Source organism: Ahaetulla prasina, chromosome 7 (genome assembly GCF_028640845.1).
Source record: "Ahaetulla prasina isolate Xishuangbanna chromosome 7, ASM2864084v1, whole genome shotgun sequence".
NCBI lineage: Eukaryota > Metazoa > Chordata > Lepidosauria > Squamata > Colubridae > Ahaetulla > Ahaetulla prasina.
This window is the reverse complement of record NC_080545.1, coordinates 66,274,600-66,292,625: the sequence shown is the minus strand read 5'-3', so window position 1 is coordinate 66,292,625 and position 18,026 is coordinate 66,274,600. Positions and strand designations below refer to the sequence as shown.

At 35.6% G+C, this 18,026-nt stretch overlaps 1 protein-coding gene across 5 annotated transcripts in view; it reads right to left on the bottom strand.

Moving 5' to 3' along the window:
* Positions 1-17,743, bottom strand: part of SLC25A17 (solute carrier family 25 member 17) — a 28,307-nt gene extending 10,564 nt beyond the window's left edge. The window contains exons 1-6 of one of the 5 annotated variants that reach the window (XM_058191764.1): positions 15,578-17,743; positions 14,936-14,992; positions 7,416-7,476; positions 6,027-6,093; positions 5,049-5,200; positions 3,393-3,509 (exon numbers count right to left, since the gene is read on the bottom strand). In XM_058191764.1, the coding sequence (XP_058047747.1) occupies positions 3,393-3,509; positions 5,049-5,200; positions 6,027-6,093; positions 7,416-7,476; positions 14,936-14,992; positions 15,578-15,631 (508 nt within the window). In that variant the 5' untranslated portion in view covers positions 15,632-17,743. Of the gene's footprint in view, positions 1-3,392; positions 3,510-5,048; positions 5,201-6,026; positions 6,094-7,415; positions 7,477-8,672; positions 8,718-10,319; positions 10,410-14,935; positions 14,993-15,156; positions 15,309-15,577 lie in introns of those variants that run through there. The other 4 variants (XM_058191767.1, XM_058191765.1, XM_058191766.1 and 1 more) reach the window with 4 other exon arrangements.
* Positions 17,744-18,026: the final 283 nt, after the last annotated feature.

Genomic DNA, 18,026 nt, shown 5'->3' with positions numbered 1-18,026 from the left:
CTTTCAGCAAAGAATTGTCAAGTTCTACACTCTAAGATGCTATGCAAGCTGTAAGATTAATTTAATTAGGTTAACAGTAATTATTTTATTTAGAATTGTTATGTTCCTTATTTTTCCTGTACAGGCATCCTCTGGTTAATGGTTTTGTTCGCTTGGAAGGAATTTCTTTGACAAATAGATCACAGGATGGTTCATCCCTTCATGATTTTGAATAAGCACGGCACCTAAGCCTACATTAGATGCATCTATCTATACAACAAATGGTTGGGAAAAATCTGGCCCTTTTAATACTGGCTTCCTACATAATGTATCTTTTATTTTCAAAAATGTCTCCAGGCATTCCTTAGACCACTATACTTTTGAAGGTTGTTTTTCTCGTTAGGTCTGTTAGAGGGATAAACCTTTGATAACATTCCCCCAAAACCAGAAAAGAGCAAACATCTTTGTTGTCACCTTTCTCTGTTCAGATTTTATCTCTCCTTCATCCAGTCTAGGCATTGGGTACCCATCAAACTTTGCTTATTTGCCTGAAGTCTGCACAAAACCATAATCCCCATTTGGCTTTGAGACCAATACAACTGGAGAATACCAATCACTTAGAGATGGTTCTATTATATCTATCTGGAGCATCTTTTCTACTTCATTTTGTTAACACATCTTTCAACTGCTCAAGAATTCTATAGGGAGATCTAATTGATCAGGTTTTGCCCTTTTCTATTTTGTGTTCAACTAAGTAAGATATTACACTCAATTGTTTGGTAAACATATGTTTCCAGTCCCGTAATATTTTTTTATCTCTTTGTTTTGACTATCCCCTAGGTCTGAATTGATAAGTGTTTTTCCATAGAATAGTTGAAGTATTGCATCCCAAGGTTGATTCTGGATGCCTTTCCTCTAGTACCAGCAAAACCATCCAAGATTTAATTCTATTGTGCTATTTCCTTACTAGGTTGGCACTTCCTTTTCTTGTCTCCCAATTCAGTTTCATAATTTATTGGTTCAGTTCACCTCTTCATTATGAAACGGCCCTGCCACTTAGCCTGTAGTTTGCTTTCTTTACTAGACAACAGTAACTGGACTTGATCTGCTAGGTTAAGTTGCTTCACCTTTAAATCTCTATCATGATGCCTTTTCTGTCTTTTTCTGGTTTCTAAATATTCCTTAGCAATGTGACCTAGGGATTTTAAGTTATTCCTCTAGAACCGTGATGGCGAACCTATGGCACGCCTGCCAGAGGTGGCACATAGAGCCCTCTCTGTGGGCACATGTGCCGTTGTCAGCTGCTCTTCTGGTTTTCGGTGTGCACATGCATGCTGGCCAGCTGGTCTTTGTGGGTGCCAGAGCACTGAAAAATGGCCTGAAAAACGGCCAAAAAACAGGCCATTTTTTGGGCTGTTTTTTGGGCCATTTTCAAGGTGTTTTGGGGGAGTTTTCAAAAAATGGCCTGAAAACGGCCCAATACATGGCCTAAAAATGCCCCTCCCCATGGCCAAAAAACAGGCATGTGCACACTGGCCAGCTGGTCTTTGTGGGTGCCAGAGCACTGAAAAATGGCCTGAAAAACGGCCAAAAAACAGGCCATTTTTTGGGCTGTTTTTTGGGCCATTTTCAAGGTGTTTTGGGGGAGTTTTCAAAAAATGGCCTGAAAACGGCCCAATACATGGCCTAAAAATGCCCCTCCCCATGGCCAAAAAACAGGCATGTGCACACTGGCCAGCTGGTCTTTGGATTTCCGGTGTTCTGGCACGCGCACGCATGCACATGCACATGTATTCCAGTTTGGGCACTCGGTGCCAAAAGGTTCACCATCACTGCTCTAGAATAAGATATATGCAATTAGGTTTTTAAAGCCTTCTAGGTTTTTGCACCAATTTTCCTTAATGATGTCTAGAACCCCAAAAGTTGACTCCTATACTGTAACTCAAAAGGGCTAAATCCTGTAAATGTCTGAGGAATTTCAGATAGAAAAAGCATCTATATATCCCAATGTTTTGGGTCTTGGTCTGCTTATTTTTTGAGAACAGATTTTAGGGTCTGCTTCACCCTTTCCATAAGACTGTCATAAGGACTGGTACACATCTCTTTTATTCCTAGATCCGTGTATAAATATTTCAGTAGTGCTGTTTGGAAATTGGTTCTTTGATCTGTAAGGATCTCCTTTGGTATGCCTAGTCTATTGAAGATTTCGTCCAGCTTCTCTGCTATTCTCTTGGTGGTCACATTCCTTAATGGAACTGCTTTGGGATACCAAGTGGCATAGTCACAGACAACTAGGATATACTCGTTGCCTTTACTAGATCATGGCAAAGGGCCTACAACACCTACAGTTATTTTAGAAAAGGCAATAAGAATTAAAGGTACTATTTCCATAGGAACTTCATTGTGTTCCCCTTTTGGTTTTACCAACTGACACACCGGGCAAGATCTACAGTACTGGGCCATCTCTCCACAGATCCCTGGCCAATAGAATATATCCAAAATACTGTAAGTGGTCTTACGCCTACCAATATATCCAGACCATGGAGTTTCTTGAGCTAACTCCAACATTACTTCGTGATATCCCTGAGGAACTACAATCTGTTCAATTTGTTCCTTTGTTAAGGATGAAGCCTTATTCGGTACAGCAACCCATTTTTTTTCTTGAAATCTGGATGTTGGTTCCTTATTTCCCTCCTTTTCTGCTGCTAATCAACTTTTAATCTTGGGTTTTTCTAGCTAGGGAGCTTGGCAGAAGGGAATCTCAGCTGGGAAGGAATCTCAGCTCCGTGTTTAAGGATTTTGTTTTTTAGTGTATCTTAGTATTCTGCTTATATTTTACATTTTTCTCAAATTAAATAAAAATAAAAAATAGAAATTAATCTGGAATTTTCTTCTCCATATAATTGATACGAGTTACAGCTATATGCCTTAATTCACTTTGTAAAAATAACATTGAAAGTTAAAGATAATTGGTAGTTGGTTTTTTACAAAATGACTAGAGAGAGTAGAGGTTGAATAATCCACCTCATCGTTCAGATTATAAAGACCTGAAAACAAGTCTGTCCCATCGTTACTAGAATAAAAAGGAAGTATATAAATGGTATACTGTATGTTAATAAAATCAATAACAATGCTGAAATTTCTGGAGAATATAGCTCATGAGCAGGAGAATATGAAATACATTACATTCTCGTATCAGTTCTTTTTTCATGCAATTGGTAGGATATTGAGAGCATAGCAGCTTTTTCAAGCCTACAAAAAGGACAGTGTGTTTGATGAGCAAGGAAAGCTATGCCAAAATGCTGCCTCAGGAGTGGTAGAGCTATGTGTTGGTATACTGAGTTTGAAAAAGCATAATTTAAATACATTACAATAGATGAGGGCAACCACATACACACACCCCAACAACCTACCTGCAATGCCTTTGTAATTGGTTGGTATAATATCTTCATTTCTAAATTTTGCCCCCTGGAGTTTAAGACGGGTGTTTACCACCCAGAGCGGAGTAGTCAACAGTACATTCACTACACCTAAGGAAACAGAAGCAAAATTCAGTAAAAAGAGGCCTCAGAAAATTAAAATCAAAATTAAAGTTTTAACTTTAATGTATAAAGTAGAAGAGGTACCATTTGAAATACTTCACAAAATCTAGACTGAAATTATTCTGGAGGAAAAAAATATTTAAAATGGAAAGTCAAGGGAGCGTGTTCCAAAGGTGCTTTTTTAAAAGGGCAACTGGACTTTCTTGGTTTTTTGCCTTGAAAATGTTTTACTTCTCATCCAACAAGCTTCTTTAGTTCATAGACATCCATAGAGCTTGCTTTATTTTGGTTCTTTATCAATTATTACACATTTCATTGAGCAAGACAAGAAAAGCAAGTTTGTTTTTCACCACAGGTGCATACCTAATTATTTCCAAATAGTTTTCCTAACTTGATGCAAACTTCCCACATTATTCTTCATTATGAAATCCTGCATTGAGAAAATCAGAAGTGCTAAACTTTTAAATAAAATTAAGGATTCAAAAGCCGTATCTCCAATAACCTTAAGTGGCACATACATCAGACAGTAACACAAGTTAAAATAAATAATAAATCAAAATAAATAATACAGATCAAGAAATATGCAGCAGCACTGGCAACCATAGAAAAACATACATTATATCTCTTCTCTATGAGCTGTATTGATTGCTGGTTTATTTTCAAGTTCAATTCCAGATGTTGGTTTTAACATGAATCCAGGTTATTTGAGGAACTATCTTTCCCCTGTTACATCTACCTGTCCTATCAGGTCTGGCAGGAAGGGTGTGTTACAGGTTCCTTCTGCTAAAAAATTCCATTTGACAGGAATCTGGAGGCAGGCCTTTTCTACCATGATACCCACCCTTGGTGACATCATTCCTTCTATTTGAGAGGAAATAAAAAGGAGTTCCTCCAGAAGGCTGGGAATCCCATGAAAATAGTAAGCTTGTGAGATTGTTACACTGTGTGTAGGATTCTGATCCATTCTACTGCTTTCTTATTTATATTTGTATTTAACTGTTTTCAATTGTTGCTTTACATGGTTTTGACTGTTTGCTTCATTGTACATGCCTCAGAATCATATTTGTGAAATGGGTGGCTATATAAATTGAATAGGGAAACACACATATACAAATATATATAAATTTGAAAATATAAGCTTTGGAAAACATCTGACGTTAAATTCATAACATACATTTTCAGGTTCTGTTTTATATATATGATTATATTTATCACTCACACTATATTAAAATATTTCATAAAAATTATGAAATTTCATTGCTAGTATCAAATGAATGACTTTCCAAAGATATGTGTATATACATCAACTCAGCACATGCTCATGTTCAAAAATAAGATAATGAAATGAAGAGAAACATTCAGTTATACAAAAGTGAAAAATCTAAGACGAGTAAAACTAGAAAAGAGGAAATGAGACAAATCCTTTCAAGTTAAAAATACATTTACTACTTCATTATTTTAAATTGCCTTCATGGATAAATTAATCCACATCCCAAAATCAATACTTTTCTGATAGGATTTTATTACCTGCAACCACCCCAAGAATCAAGTCCTTTCCTGTAGTTGAATGATGACCTTTAGCCCAAAGAGTTTTTAAACTGTTAAATGTATAGAAATAGACGAAGTTGGAACAACAAAGGCTGGAGATAACAGGGAACCACCCTCGATATGGTGCAATGCTAAGGGACAAAATAACAAAAGCAAAAAATGAAAATAATGCAATCATCATAGCAAAAAAGCATATCTGCACCCCATTCCAAACTTAATCAATTAAATATATCTAACTAAAGGGTTTTGGGTTCAGTGTTCAAGAAACCAAGTGACAAAATAAAACATATTTAAATACTTATTAACTATATTTAACAGAATACAATTCTATACTCAGGATTAAATTTAACTGAACATATTTATTTCTGAATAACTATGAACATAACCCAAGAGGATATATTATTGGAAAAATCAAAAGGAATACAATTCCAATCTAAAGGCAAGAATCATCCAATTCAAACACATTATTTCTTGTTCAAGCATTTCTTTTCAGAGATGGTAGTATTTTATGGAGGCACATTTTAAAAATTAACATACTGTACGTATATAATTAACAATATTCTGTTCATACTAAAGACATTACAAATGTTTTTATGTGACAGAAGCTTTAACTACAGACAGGCCAATTTATTCAGGCAAGATTTCAACCAATGTAATTCCTGCCTAGAAATTCTTCTTGAAAAAACAATATTGCAGCCAGTCCCTTAGTATGGAAGATTAAACCCAACTTTTAATTTTTTAAATAGTGTTTTGAATTACAAAGAAAAATGTGTTCATCAATTCTTTTTTTATTCTTTTTTTCTGCTTTCTAAAAGATGGCTTAGTTTCTAATGGCTCTGTTTAAATTATAACTATTCAAATTACTTAATTGAAATTTAGGAAGATGTACTGTACACATTATTCTCCACAGAAGTTCTAAAAAAACTAATTCTCCTAGCAAAATAGTCCTGCACTTACATGCCTTCTTCTTTAATTATCTCCAAAAGAACTGCGTGTGTGGTTTTTGATTTGCGTTTTTCATCAACTGGAAAACAAGAAATATTTTTTAAAAGTTATTTAATATATTTCTATACTGCTTTAAGATCATCTTCTAATATGATGGGGAAGCTAGGGCAGAAGTAAAAGTGCATTATTTATTTAATCTTCAGGTTCACTAATTCAATCTAAAACAGAACAATTGTTTTCTCCTTCATGGTTAGATCTACAACTGACCACAAATTAAGAATTAGGGTTAGAAAAGTTTGCATGTATACAAATTACAAAAAAGAAATGCATAGACTTTTTGCTTTTCCTCATTGGAAAGTTTAAGATTACATCAAAAGATTATTTTATATCTGCTCTAAGAATAACTATATTGGTTACCTGTTTTCAGTTTTAAATATCTGTCTTCTATACTTAACCATCAAATCCTAAAATTAATTTTTTGAAAGGATTTCTCCATCACCTCTCTGCATTTCTCAAACTGAGGTTACTGTATTTTACTAAAATGTAAATTTGCCATGTGAATATAACCTTCTTTCATGTACAGGATTGAGAATAAAGAATAATAAATACAGTAATCTTTTAGAACATCCAGGTTATATCTTCATGCAGTTTAGAGACACAAAATAAGAATAGTTGTTAATGAGTCTTGTCTCTAATCACTCTAATAATATCATACTATGGAGTTTCATCAGCTTAGTTAGGAATCTGAAAGGTTTCCAAAGTAGCAAAGATTTTGCAAGTTCCATTTTCTGAAGACTATCACAACAGAGACATGCTGTAATCAATATACTTTGAAAAATTGTTACATATCTGTGACTGGTTATTGCTCAGTACACAGTGTCTTTAAAAAAACCAGGGGTTTTGCACTCAGAAAGAAAATACTAACCATAGTTTTTGGCATCCCAATTATTTTAGGGGTAATTTGAAATCAATAAAAAGCTCTGGTCAGCCAGAAAATGCATTAGTTGCCACATACACGTCAATAGGTACCGTAGTAGCCTAGCACCTCTCCAAAAATTATTGGATAAAACAGATCAATCACTTAACAACATGTATTTGATCAATGACCAACAAAACGTAAAAGAACAAAACAAACAAAAATAAAGTGAACTAAATAAATACAAAAATATACTAACAGCTAGCAAAATAAAAAAGATCAGCTATTACCCTGAACAAATGTTAAGATATAAATGCAAAAACAAGTTGGTAAGTCATATATAATATTCTCAAAGGTTAAAAGGAGTCCTTCGGGAGAAGGGCGGTATAAACATTTTATTATTATTAGTAGTAGTAGTAGTAGTAGTAGTAGTAGTAGTAGTAGTAGTAGTAGTAGTATTAAATGTAAAAGAATGGGTTGCTTACCTTGAAGTCTTAGTCTAGCTGTATCCAGAGGAAAAAACACTGTCATTGCAGTCACACTACCCTAAAACATTTAGCACAAAAAAATTAACTATGTAGAGCATGCAGATTTTTTCCCAAACCTACAATGACCTATATTAAATAAAATAAGTTTATTGCAGCTGTTTGAGCAGGTAAAATAAAATATCCAATATTAGAACTATTACTGGTACTACCGGTATCTATGTGTATAGCATGAAAACAATGATTAAAATAGGATCTAAAATAAGAACATATATAATAAAATAAAGCTATTGCTATAAAAGTAATAAATAAGTAACCAGACTTAATTAATGGTGCAGCATATTGTGCAGGAAATAGCACAAAACTGGGCAACTCAGGAGGATATTTTTAAATCCTTGCCCGAAAGAAAACTACATCAAATTTTATGAAATATGGCAGTGAAAACGCTTCCTGTATATGAATTCATTTTCAACTTAAACAGAACTTTGTGGTTCTGACCGTTGCTAGGAAAATATTTATTTTTAAAAAATCTGCATACAACTGCATTGTGGTTCACAATAAATTAAAGTTCATTTTCATACTATATGCATTTGAAACAGAGATTTTGAGTATATTCCAGGCACACTGAAATATTTAATATTTATATTTTATTTACAACTTGCCATAGTACAATTTTGATATTTGGGTGAAGCACAATATTGATATATTTATACACAATCTATCCCTGTAGCATTCTATCTAAAGTTTTAGCATTAATCTTTATTATACTTATCAAAGAAGGAAAGGAGGAATTAATACAAAAATATATTACGACTTCCGGTATCCAGCGGCAACGGACGTCTGGAAGGCTTCTCCTGCCTCCAGCGCCCGAATCCGGCCGCCGCCGAGGCCCTCAGGGGCCAGGTGTTCCGAAAAGGTCACCTGCCGCACGGACGGCTCGCCAGGGGTCTCCCAGCCGACATACAGGACTGTGGGGACCGATGCTGGCGCGTCCTAGGCTCGGCGGGGTTCGGAGGCCACAGGCCGCGGCCATTATTTTGGTCGTCGCCTGGGCCGCTGTGCCCGGTGACACCGGGGCATTGGATTTATAACTGCAGCAGCCTGGTGGTGAACAGGGCACGGAGAAGAATTGAGGAGGAGAAGGAAGGAATATCGGTGGCGTGGTGGAGTGCTCCGGAGTGCGGGGGTTTTCTCCCCTGCGGTTGGAAGGAGCACGAGTTATTCTGGAGAGAGGAGAACTTAAAATAAGAAGATTACCGGTTTTGTGGAGCTCTGGAGAGAAGAGGTGATGGAGAAATTTAGGAGGGAAGGTTTGAGGCCCCTCCTTCTGGGGAACAGTGGTGGCGTCCAGCTTCCGCCTTCACTATGAGAATTTTGATGACATCACTTCCCTTGACTTCCTGGTTGACTAACTGTACTCTGGACTCGTTGCTCCTGTGAGTGCCCCTGGTGGATCCGGAGGAAATTACAAGGATACTGTGCCTGCCTGAGGATTTTGTATTTTTTTCCTTAATGGCAAAGGTCAGAGACCAACTGCTGGAGAGATGGAGAATTTTGGATAAGTTATCTAATATGGACAAGAAATTGGATGAAATAAGAGCAGAAATTGTGACTATCCAAAAGGATTTAAAGGATACTCAACAAGTTTCAGCAGAAAACAAGCAGAAAGTGGAAGGTTTGGAGGGTGAGATGCGGGCTGTGCAGAAAAGAGAGGTGTCGACAGGCAATGCTGTGCTTGGACTACAGATGGATAAAATGTCTTTTTTCCTTAGGTTTCAAAATTGGGAAGAGGTGGACAAAGAAGACTTGAGAGATGTTGTGACTAAATTGTTGGGAGAATTTCTTGGGAGAGGTGTTGATTTCATGAATTGGGATGTGGATCGAGTTTATAGAGTTAATTCAATATGCACGCACGCATGCAGTTCCCAGAGAGGTTCATGTCAAATTTGTGAGAAGAGAGACGAGAGATGAAATTCTTAGAAAACAAAGAAGTGGAGCACTGATTTACAGGGGCAGAGAGATAGCCATACTGAGGCAGATTCCCATACAGGTACGTGAAAAAGAAAGAAATATTATTTTTGTCAAGCAAATTGTACCAGAAGGAGTGGGCTTCAGATGGCTGATGCCAGAGGGATTGATGATTTTCCGGGAGGGCATTACGAAAAAATCAGTACAATTGCGGAGGCTACGGCCTATGTGGAGGAACACAAAGCCTTCCTGGAATCAGATGACCCAGGAATTGAAGAAGGGGAGGTTATAGATCATGGGGCTGAAGCGGCTGCCGCTGTTGCGGCCCTGGAGTTGGGTCAGGCTGAACCCAGAGTTCTGAGATCCAAAACTAGGAAGTGATAAAGATATTTGGGATTGTGTTGGTTTTCCTTATTCTCTTTTGTACGATATTCTGTTTATTCTTGACTCTTCTTTATTACGTATTTAAAATTTGCAAACTTAGCTACTTCGTGTCACCTGCTTGCCTTATGGCTGTTGTATGTGTTAAAAAATTTGAGTAAAATTCTTATTTTAGATAAGAAAAATGAAAATTTACCATACCTGATATGTATTTGTATAAACCTTTTTTGACTAATAAAAACTTTTTGAATAAAAAAAAAAAAAAAAAAATATATTACAATCCTAATATATGGAACAACTATATAGTTTTTAACTCATTTGTTTAATCCAGTTTATTTAGTTTTAGCATTGTGTGGCAAGCAGATCACATTTTAGATAATATTTCAAAACTATTAGGTCATAGTTATGCAAAAATATTGAAAATAAAAAAGATTCACATCTTTTTCAAGCATCACTGTATAACATGTCCACACAAGCAATTAGATATGGTCTAATTTCTTATCTGATTATCGAAATTATTCATACAGGTAAGAAATGTGAAACTTATTTAGCAACCTGTTAATCTTCAAATCCATGAGCCAGAAGACAATGAGCACATAAAATAATTTCACGGCATTCTCATTCTTGTTCCACCTATGCAGGTCTAAACAAGTTATAATAGAATGGGTAGATAAAGATTGTTCACATTTCACATGAAATCAGTCTTGATTCTTTAACTGCTTTCCTGGACTGCGCAACTACCACCCCCCATATAAACAGATATATTTGTATAAACCTTTTTGACTAATAAAACTTTTGAATAAAAAAAAAAATATATTACAATCCTAATATATGGAACAACTATATAGTTTTAACTCATTTGTTTAATCCAGTTTATTTAGTTTTAGCATTGTGTGGCAAGCAGATCACATTTTAGATAAGAAAATGAAAATTTACCATACCTGATATGTATTTGTATAAACCTTTTTGACTAATAAAACTTTTGAATAAAAAAAAAAATATATTACAATCCTAATATATGGAACAACTATATAGTTTTTAACTCATTTGTTTAATCCAGTCTATTTAGTTTTAGCATTGTGTGGCAAGCAGATCACATTTTAGATAAGAAAATGAAAATTTACCATACCTGATATGTATTTGTATAAACCTTTTTGACTAATAAAACTTTTGAATAAAAAAAAAAATATATTACAATCCTAATATATGGAACAACTATATAGTTTTTAACTCATTTGTTTAATCCAGTCTATTTAGTTTTAGCATTGTGTGGCAAGCAGATCACATTTTAGATAATATTTCAAAACTATTAGGTCATAGTTATGCAAAAATATTGAAAATAAAAAAGATTCACATCTTTTTCAAGCATCACTGTATAACATGTCCACACAAGCAATTAGATATGGTCTAATTTCTTATCTGATTATCGAAATTATTCATACAGGTAAGAAATGTGAAACTTATTTAGCAACCTGTTAATCTTCAAATCCATGAGCCAGAAGACAATGAGCACATAAAATAATTTCACGGCATTCTCATTCTTGTTCCACCTATGCAGGTCTAAACAAGTTATAATAGAATGGGTAGATAAAGATTGTTCACATTTCACATGAAATCAGTCTTGATTCTTTAACTGCTTTCCTGGACTGCGCAACTACCACCCCCCATATAAACAGATATATTTGTATAAACCTTTTTGACTAATAAAACTTTTGAATAAAAAAAAAAATATATTACAATCCTAATATATGGAACAACTATATAGTTTTTAACTCATTTGTTTAATCCAGTCTATTTAGTTTTAGCATTGTGTGGCAAGCAGATCACATTTTAGATAATATTTCAAAACTATTAGGTCATAGTTATGCAAAAATATTGAAAATAAAAAAGATTCACATCTTTTTCAAGCATCACTGTATAACATGTCCACACAAGCAATTAGATATGGTCTAATTTCTTATCTGATTATCGAAATTATTCATACAGGTAAGAAATGTGAAACTTATTTAGCAACCTGTTAATCTTCAAATCCATGAGCCAGAAGACAATGAGCACATGAAATAATTTCACGGCATTCTCATTCTTGTTCCACCTATGCAGGTCTAAACAAGTTATAATAGAATGGGTAGATAAAGATTGTTCACATTTCACATGAAATCAGTCTTGATTCTTTAACTGCATTCCTGGACTGCGTAACTACCACCCCCATATAAACAGATATATTTGTATAAACCTTTTTGACTAATAAAACTTTTGAATAAAAAAAAAAAAAAAATATATTACAATCCTAATATATGGAACAACTATATAGTTTTAACTCATTTGTTTAATCCAGTTTATTTAGTTTTAGCATTGTGTGGCAAGCAGATCACATTTTAGATAAGAAAATGAAAATTTACCATACCTGATATGTATTTGTATAAACCTTTTTGACTAATAAAACTTTTGAATAAAAAAAAAAAATATATTACAATCCTAATATATGGAACAACTATATAGTTTTTAACTCATTTGTTTAATCCAGTCTATTTAGTTTTAGCATTGTGTGGCAAGCAGATCACATTTTAGATAATATTTCAAAACTATTAGGTCATAGTTATGCAAAAATATTGAAAATAAAAAAGATTCACATCTTTTTCAAGCATCACTGTATAACATGTCCACACAAGCAATTAGATATGGTCTAATTTCTTATCTGATTATCGAAATTATTCATACAGGTAAGAAATGTGAAACTTATTTAGCAACCTGTTAATCTTCAAATCCATGAGCCAGAAGACAATGAGCACATGAAATAATTTCACGGCATTCTCATTCTTGTTCCACCTATGCAGGTCTAAACAAGTTATAATAGAATGGGTAGATAAAGATTGTTCACATTTCACATGAAATCAGTCTTGATTCTTTAACTGCTTTCCTGGACTGCGCAACTACCACCCCCCATATAAACAGATATATTTGTATAATTGTGTAATCTAATTTCTGTGTATGGAAGAAGAGTCTTACAACTGTCAATACAAGCCTTTTCTTTCCTTCTTTTTATCCAGTAACACCCTCCCATACCTTTAAGACAGCATGAGTAGCTGGGCTATACCTGTGCTCCAAGAGAAAATGTCTTCAGTATTTAGATATGGGTGTATACTGTATTTTGAGATGGGCAATTGGAATTATTGGAAGAAATTAAGGTTGCAAGTGAAAGAGGAGGAAATGCCAGACAAAGAGGGGTAAATGTCAGTGTGGGAGAGGGGTATGTGGAATTCAGACTCAAAAATAAAAACACTGACAAGTAACAGCCATCCAGCAGCTGATAAGGAACTTTTCCCTTCCTAGCAAAAAATTATAAGATGCTTAAGTCTCGTAAGAGGTAAGGATGGCAGCAATTGGTATTTGGCTGAAAATATTTAATCGTAAGCCAGCAGCAAAGCCAGCTGATAGAATAGAAGAATAGAATTTTATTGGCCAAGTGTGATTGGACACACAAGGAGTTTGCCTTGGTGCATACGCTCTCAGTGTACATAGAAGAAAAGATACGTTCGTCAAGAATCATAAGGTACAACACTTAATGATAGTCATAGGGTACAAATAAGCAATCAAATCATATTAGGTAACAGTCAATATAAATCATAAGGATACAAGCAACAAAGTTACAGTCATACAGTCATTAGTGGAAGGAGATGGGTAATAGGAACGATGAGAAGATTAATAGTAGTGCAGACTTAGTAAATAGTTTGACAGTGTTGAGGGAATTATTTGTTTAGCAGAGTGATGGCGTTAGGGAAAAAACTATTCTTGTGTCTAGTGGTTCTGGTGTGCAGTACTCTATAGCGTCATTCTGAGGGTAGGAGTTGAAACAGTTTATGTCCAGGATATAAGGGGGTCTGTAAATATTTTCACAGCCCTCTTTTTGACTCACGCAATATACAGGTTCTCAGTGGAAGGCAGGTTGGTAGCAATTCTTTTTTCTGCAGTTCTAATTATCGTCTGAGTCTGTCTTGTTGGGTTGCAGAACCAAACTAGACAGTATTTTAATGTACCGAAAGATTGGTTAAGCGGTGGCTATAATTGCAACTAAGAAATTTGTCCAGCTCTCTATAGCTGAGAGAGCAGCCCAAAATATAGCTAACCACGGCAATATCTTTTCACAGATATAAGTAATTCAAATCTGTCTGTAAAGGAGAAGGGGGAGGAGAGAACAAGGATTTTATGAATTTTCATAGAAGCCATATGTAAAAATCCTTAGAAGTAACACAGAATATGTAAAAATAGAGTCATAGGTATGAAATAAGGAAGTATCATACTTCCTGTTTAAGGATCACTGTGTTTTGGTATAATAAAAAAAATCCCTTATAAGAAAGGGAAGAAAAATTATACCCCTTTTTTGGATGTAGCATTTACCAAAAAGAACTCATCATAGTGGATGACATATGAAAATGACAGCATGCTTTATTTAGAGTTCTGAACTTACTCTAGTAGAAGAGATTATAATAGGGTGAATACTGTACCCGATTATGTTTTTAATCTGGACCACTGATAATAAAGAGATGTACCATATATGTTGATTCTTGGATTGTACACTACATGTTTTATTACAATGATTCATATATTAAAGCAGTCATAAATAACAATAATTCATTTGATCTGCAAACTGTTTGCAGTTTCTGATTGTTTTATTAGTGATTTATTAATAATAAGAAAAATATTAAAAATCCTTTTAACAGGCATGTTGATAAAGTGTATTAAACAAGTAAACCTAGAAGCTATTAGGACAAAACACTAATAGCACTTAGATTTATATACCGCTTCACAGTGCTTTATAGCCATCTCTAAACAGTTTACAGAGTCAGCATATTGCCAACAGTCCTCATTTTACTGACCTCAGAAGGACAGAAGTCTGAGTCAACCTTGGTACTAAAGTTCCTAGACTTTTTTTAAAAAATGAAGAATAATAACAAAAATTCCCATAATACTGAACCTTTTTCTATTCAGGTTAATAGGCCTGAATTCTTGAAGAAAAACTATATGAATGCTAAGAGTTGGCATCAATTTGATAAGACATAATCATCAATGGATCTGAAGAGAAACTCGTGTACATTGAAATTACAAACAGAAATATTATTTTCTAGATGAGAGAAATTTAAAGTGGCATCTAAAACAAAAGGCAAGTCACCCACCAAGTCAAATTTCAGGTTCAGTAACAAACATTGGCAATCCTGACAAGATTCTGGACCCTAGTCATTGATAAACAGATTTGCAATTAGACGAAAACAGACAAGCAAGTGGACATCTAATCCAATGTATTGTACAATTAACAATGTTATATTTTATTTATTTATTTGTCTGTATCTTGCCTTATTAGTTTTACAAATAACTCAAGGCAGAAAACAAAGTATACCTTGAAAGTATCAGTTTTCCTTTAAAGACTGCAATAAACTTTTGCATATCATTGAAAGCTGAACTCATTTTTTTATGAAACCATCCAGAACGAAAAATGTCATCTTTTCTTCTGCAGCAGTGGTTTCATTGATAACTATGCTCTTCAAGCTCCTATGCAAACGGAGCATAACAGTAAATAATAAATAAGTAAATAAAAAATACTTAGGATGACAGTTCAGACTAACAGGCACCCGCCGGGGCAAAAATTAGGAGGACAGCTCGACTTCAAAAGCTAACCGCAGTTTATTTTTCTAGCCCAAGGCACCGAAGGCAGGGCGAACAAGCCCCTCCATCTCCGTGCCTTCCTATAATCCAGCCAAATCCTGTCCCCCGTCCCTTCCGGGTCTTCCTCACACCCGCTTCCTCCGCAGCCAACTCACCACAGCTCCAGCCATGGCATGGACCAAGCTCTCGTAGGAGAAGACGCCGACCATAGCTGCACCTTTGGCAGGGCCCGATCACCGCTGCTGCGATCTCCCCCGGCTGCTGAAAGAGAGCACAGAAACGGAGAGGCTAGAGAGGGAAGCAACGTATCGCCGCCACCACCGCCGGCCGGGCCGCTGCCGTACTACGTGACGTTTCCTGCACTCAGCCAATCACACGGCGGCCCTTACACGGATCGGGAAAGATGTCCGAGAGGAAGAAAGGGTGTCGGAACTCGCGCTCTTGCTTATCCCGGTTACACTTCACCCACTCCTCAGCAATTTAAGTCCAGCGATCTCAAGTTGTTCTCTTAGCGATGGTTAAGCCGTGTTTTTGTTGGTCAAACTTTGTTTTTTGAGAGTTCTGCCAAACTGGCAGATGCGCAAAGCAAAATAAAGAGCTTTCTCAGAATTTGTGGGTGCTTCATCATTGGAAGTTTTCAAGAAGAGACTGGACAGCCATCTGTCAGAAATGGAGTAGGGTCTCTTCCTTGAGCAGGAGGGGTTGGATTAGATGACCTAGTTACAAGGTCCCTTCCAACTCTGTAATTCTATTTTATTCCTCTCATGGCCTTGCTATTTGAGGGATAGGTACACATCTGACAATTGAAAATGGGTGGTTGTTAGCAAAGGGAAGAATAACGCATGAAGGCAGGTGAAAATTGTGCCCAAGAAGGATATATGTCCTGTGGAATATAAAGCCAAAAAAGTAAACATTGAAAAGGCTACTTTAAAATCAAACCTGTTGTGAACAAAATAAGTGGGGAGGGAGAAACCTTGCTCAAAATGAGTAACAATCACTTCAACATGAGTCAGCAGTGTGCCACAGCAGCCAAGAAAGTGAATGCAATTCTTGGTTGTATAAACAGGCGTAGAAGCAAAATCACATGAAGTAGTAGTATCACTTTATAAAGCCTTAGTAAGGCCATACCTGGAATACTGCATCCAGTTTTAGTCACCACATTACAAAAAAGATGCTGAGACTGGAAAAAGTATGAGAAGAGCAACTAAAACAATTAAAGGCCTGAATACTAAAACATGAAGAACGGTTGCAGGATTTGGGTTTGGCTAGTCTAGAGAAAAGGACAAGGGAGGACATCATAGCAATATTCCAGTATTTGAGAGGTTGCCACAAAGGAGGGGATCAATTTATTTTCCAAAGCACCAGAGGACAGGACAAGAAACAATGGATGGAAACTAATCAAGGAGAGAAGCAACCTGGAATTAAGGAAACTTCCTAACAGTGAGGACAATTAACCAGTGGAACAGCTTGCCTTCAGAAGTTGTGTGCGCATCCACCCCTGGGTTTTTAAGAAGAGACTGGACAGTCACTTGTCTGAAATGGTATAGGCAGGGTCTCCTGCTTGAATAGGGAGCTGGACCAGAATACCTCCAAGGTCCCTTCCAGCTCTATTCTGATTGAGGGGAATATCTTTGGAATGTCATTCAACAGTAATACTAGCTTTATATCAAACACAATATGATGTGCTGGTAAAGACATTCCTTAAGCCAATATTCCTTAAAGCATAGTCCAAGGGTTCCTGGGGGGTTCCTCAAGACTCTCTTCAGATCCAAAAATCAAAATTATTTGCCAGATACAGATGATATTTGCAAAAAATTTAAATGTCACTCTTTGCTTCATTTTTTTTAACTATAGAGGATTTTTCATGAAAAATATTTTTTGTTAGAGTCTAATGGGTTTAATATTTATTGCTACATGATTCAAATATTCCGCAAATGTGTAGATGTAAGAATCACTGCTGTAAGCAAAGTTCTGGTAGCATCCTTTGCTATAATGGTTACCACTAATTTCATATTTTGCCTATTATAAGACTGCATAAGGGCAACAGATAAAATTAAGCAGAGACTCAATATGCTCATTTGAAATTTTACACAATAAAATGGCTAATCCTGACAATGATTATGAAATCATTTATTATAGCAATAAATCTAGTGCTCAATACAAATAAAACATGGATGGAAGGATGGATGAATGGATAGATATTAATACAATCCTTGGTTAAGGAACCAGGATAGAAACGAGCAGACAAGAAATTCTAGTTTTGCCATAGTACTGAAAGCCAGTTAGCTGATTTTGGGCCAAGTTTTCTCTCCCCCCCCCCCCAACTTCTCCTCATGATTGTAATTTGGGGGAAATGGGAGGAAAAAGGAGTATTAGGGATTTTCACTGCCTTGAGTTATTTATAAAATAATAAAGGCTGATAAAAAATAAAAAATCAACACAAAAAAGTATGGCATATATGGAAGTATAAAACTGAGCAACTCTGAAGTGATGAGACAGAAATGACAAATAGAAATCCAATTCTCTTCCAGGGAATTTCTTTAGGATAGGAAGTATGAAAATAATCTGGGATTTCCTGAACAGATGGGAAAAAGCATATGGCTC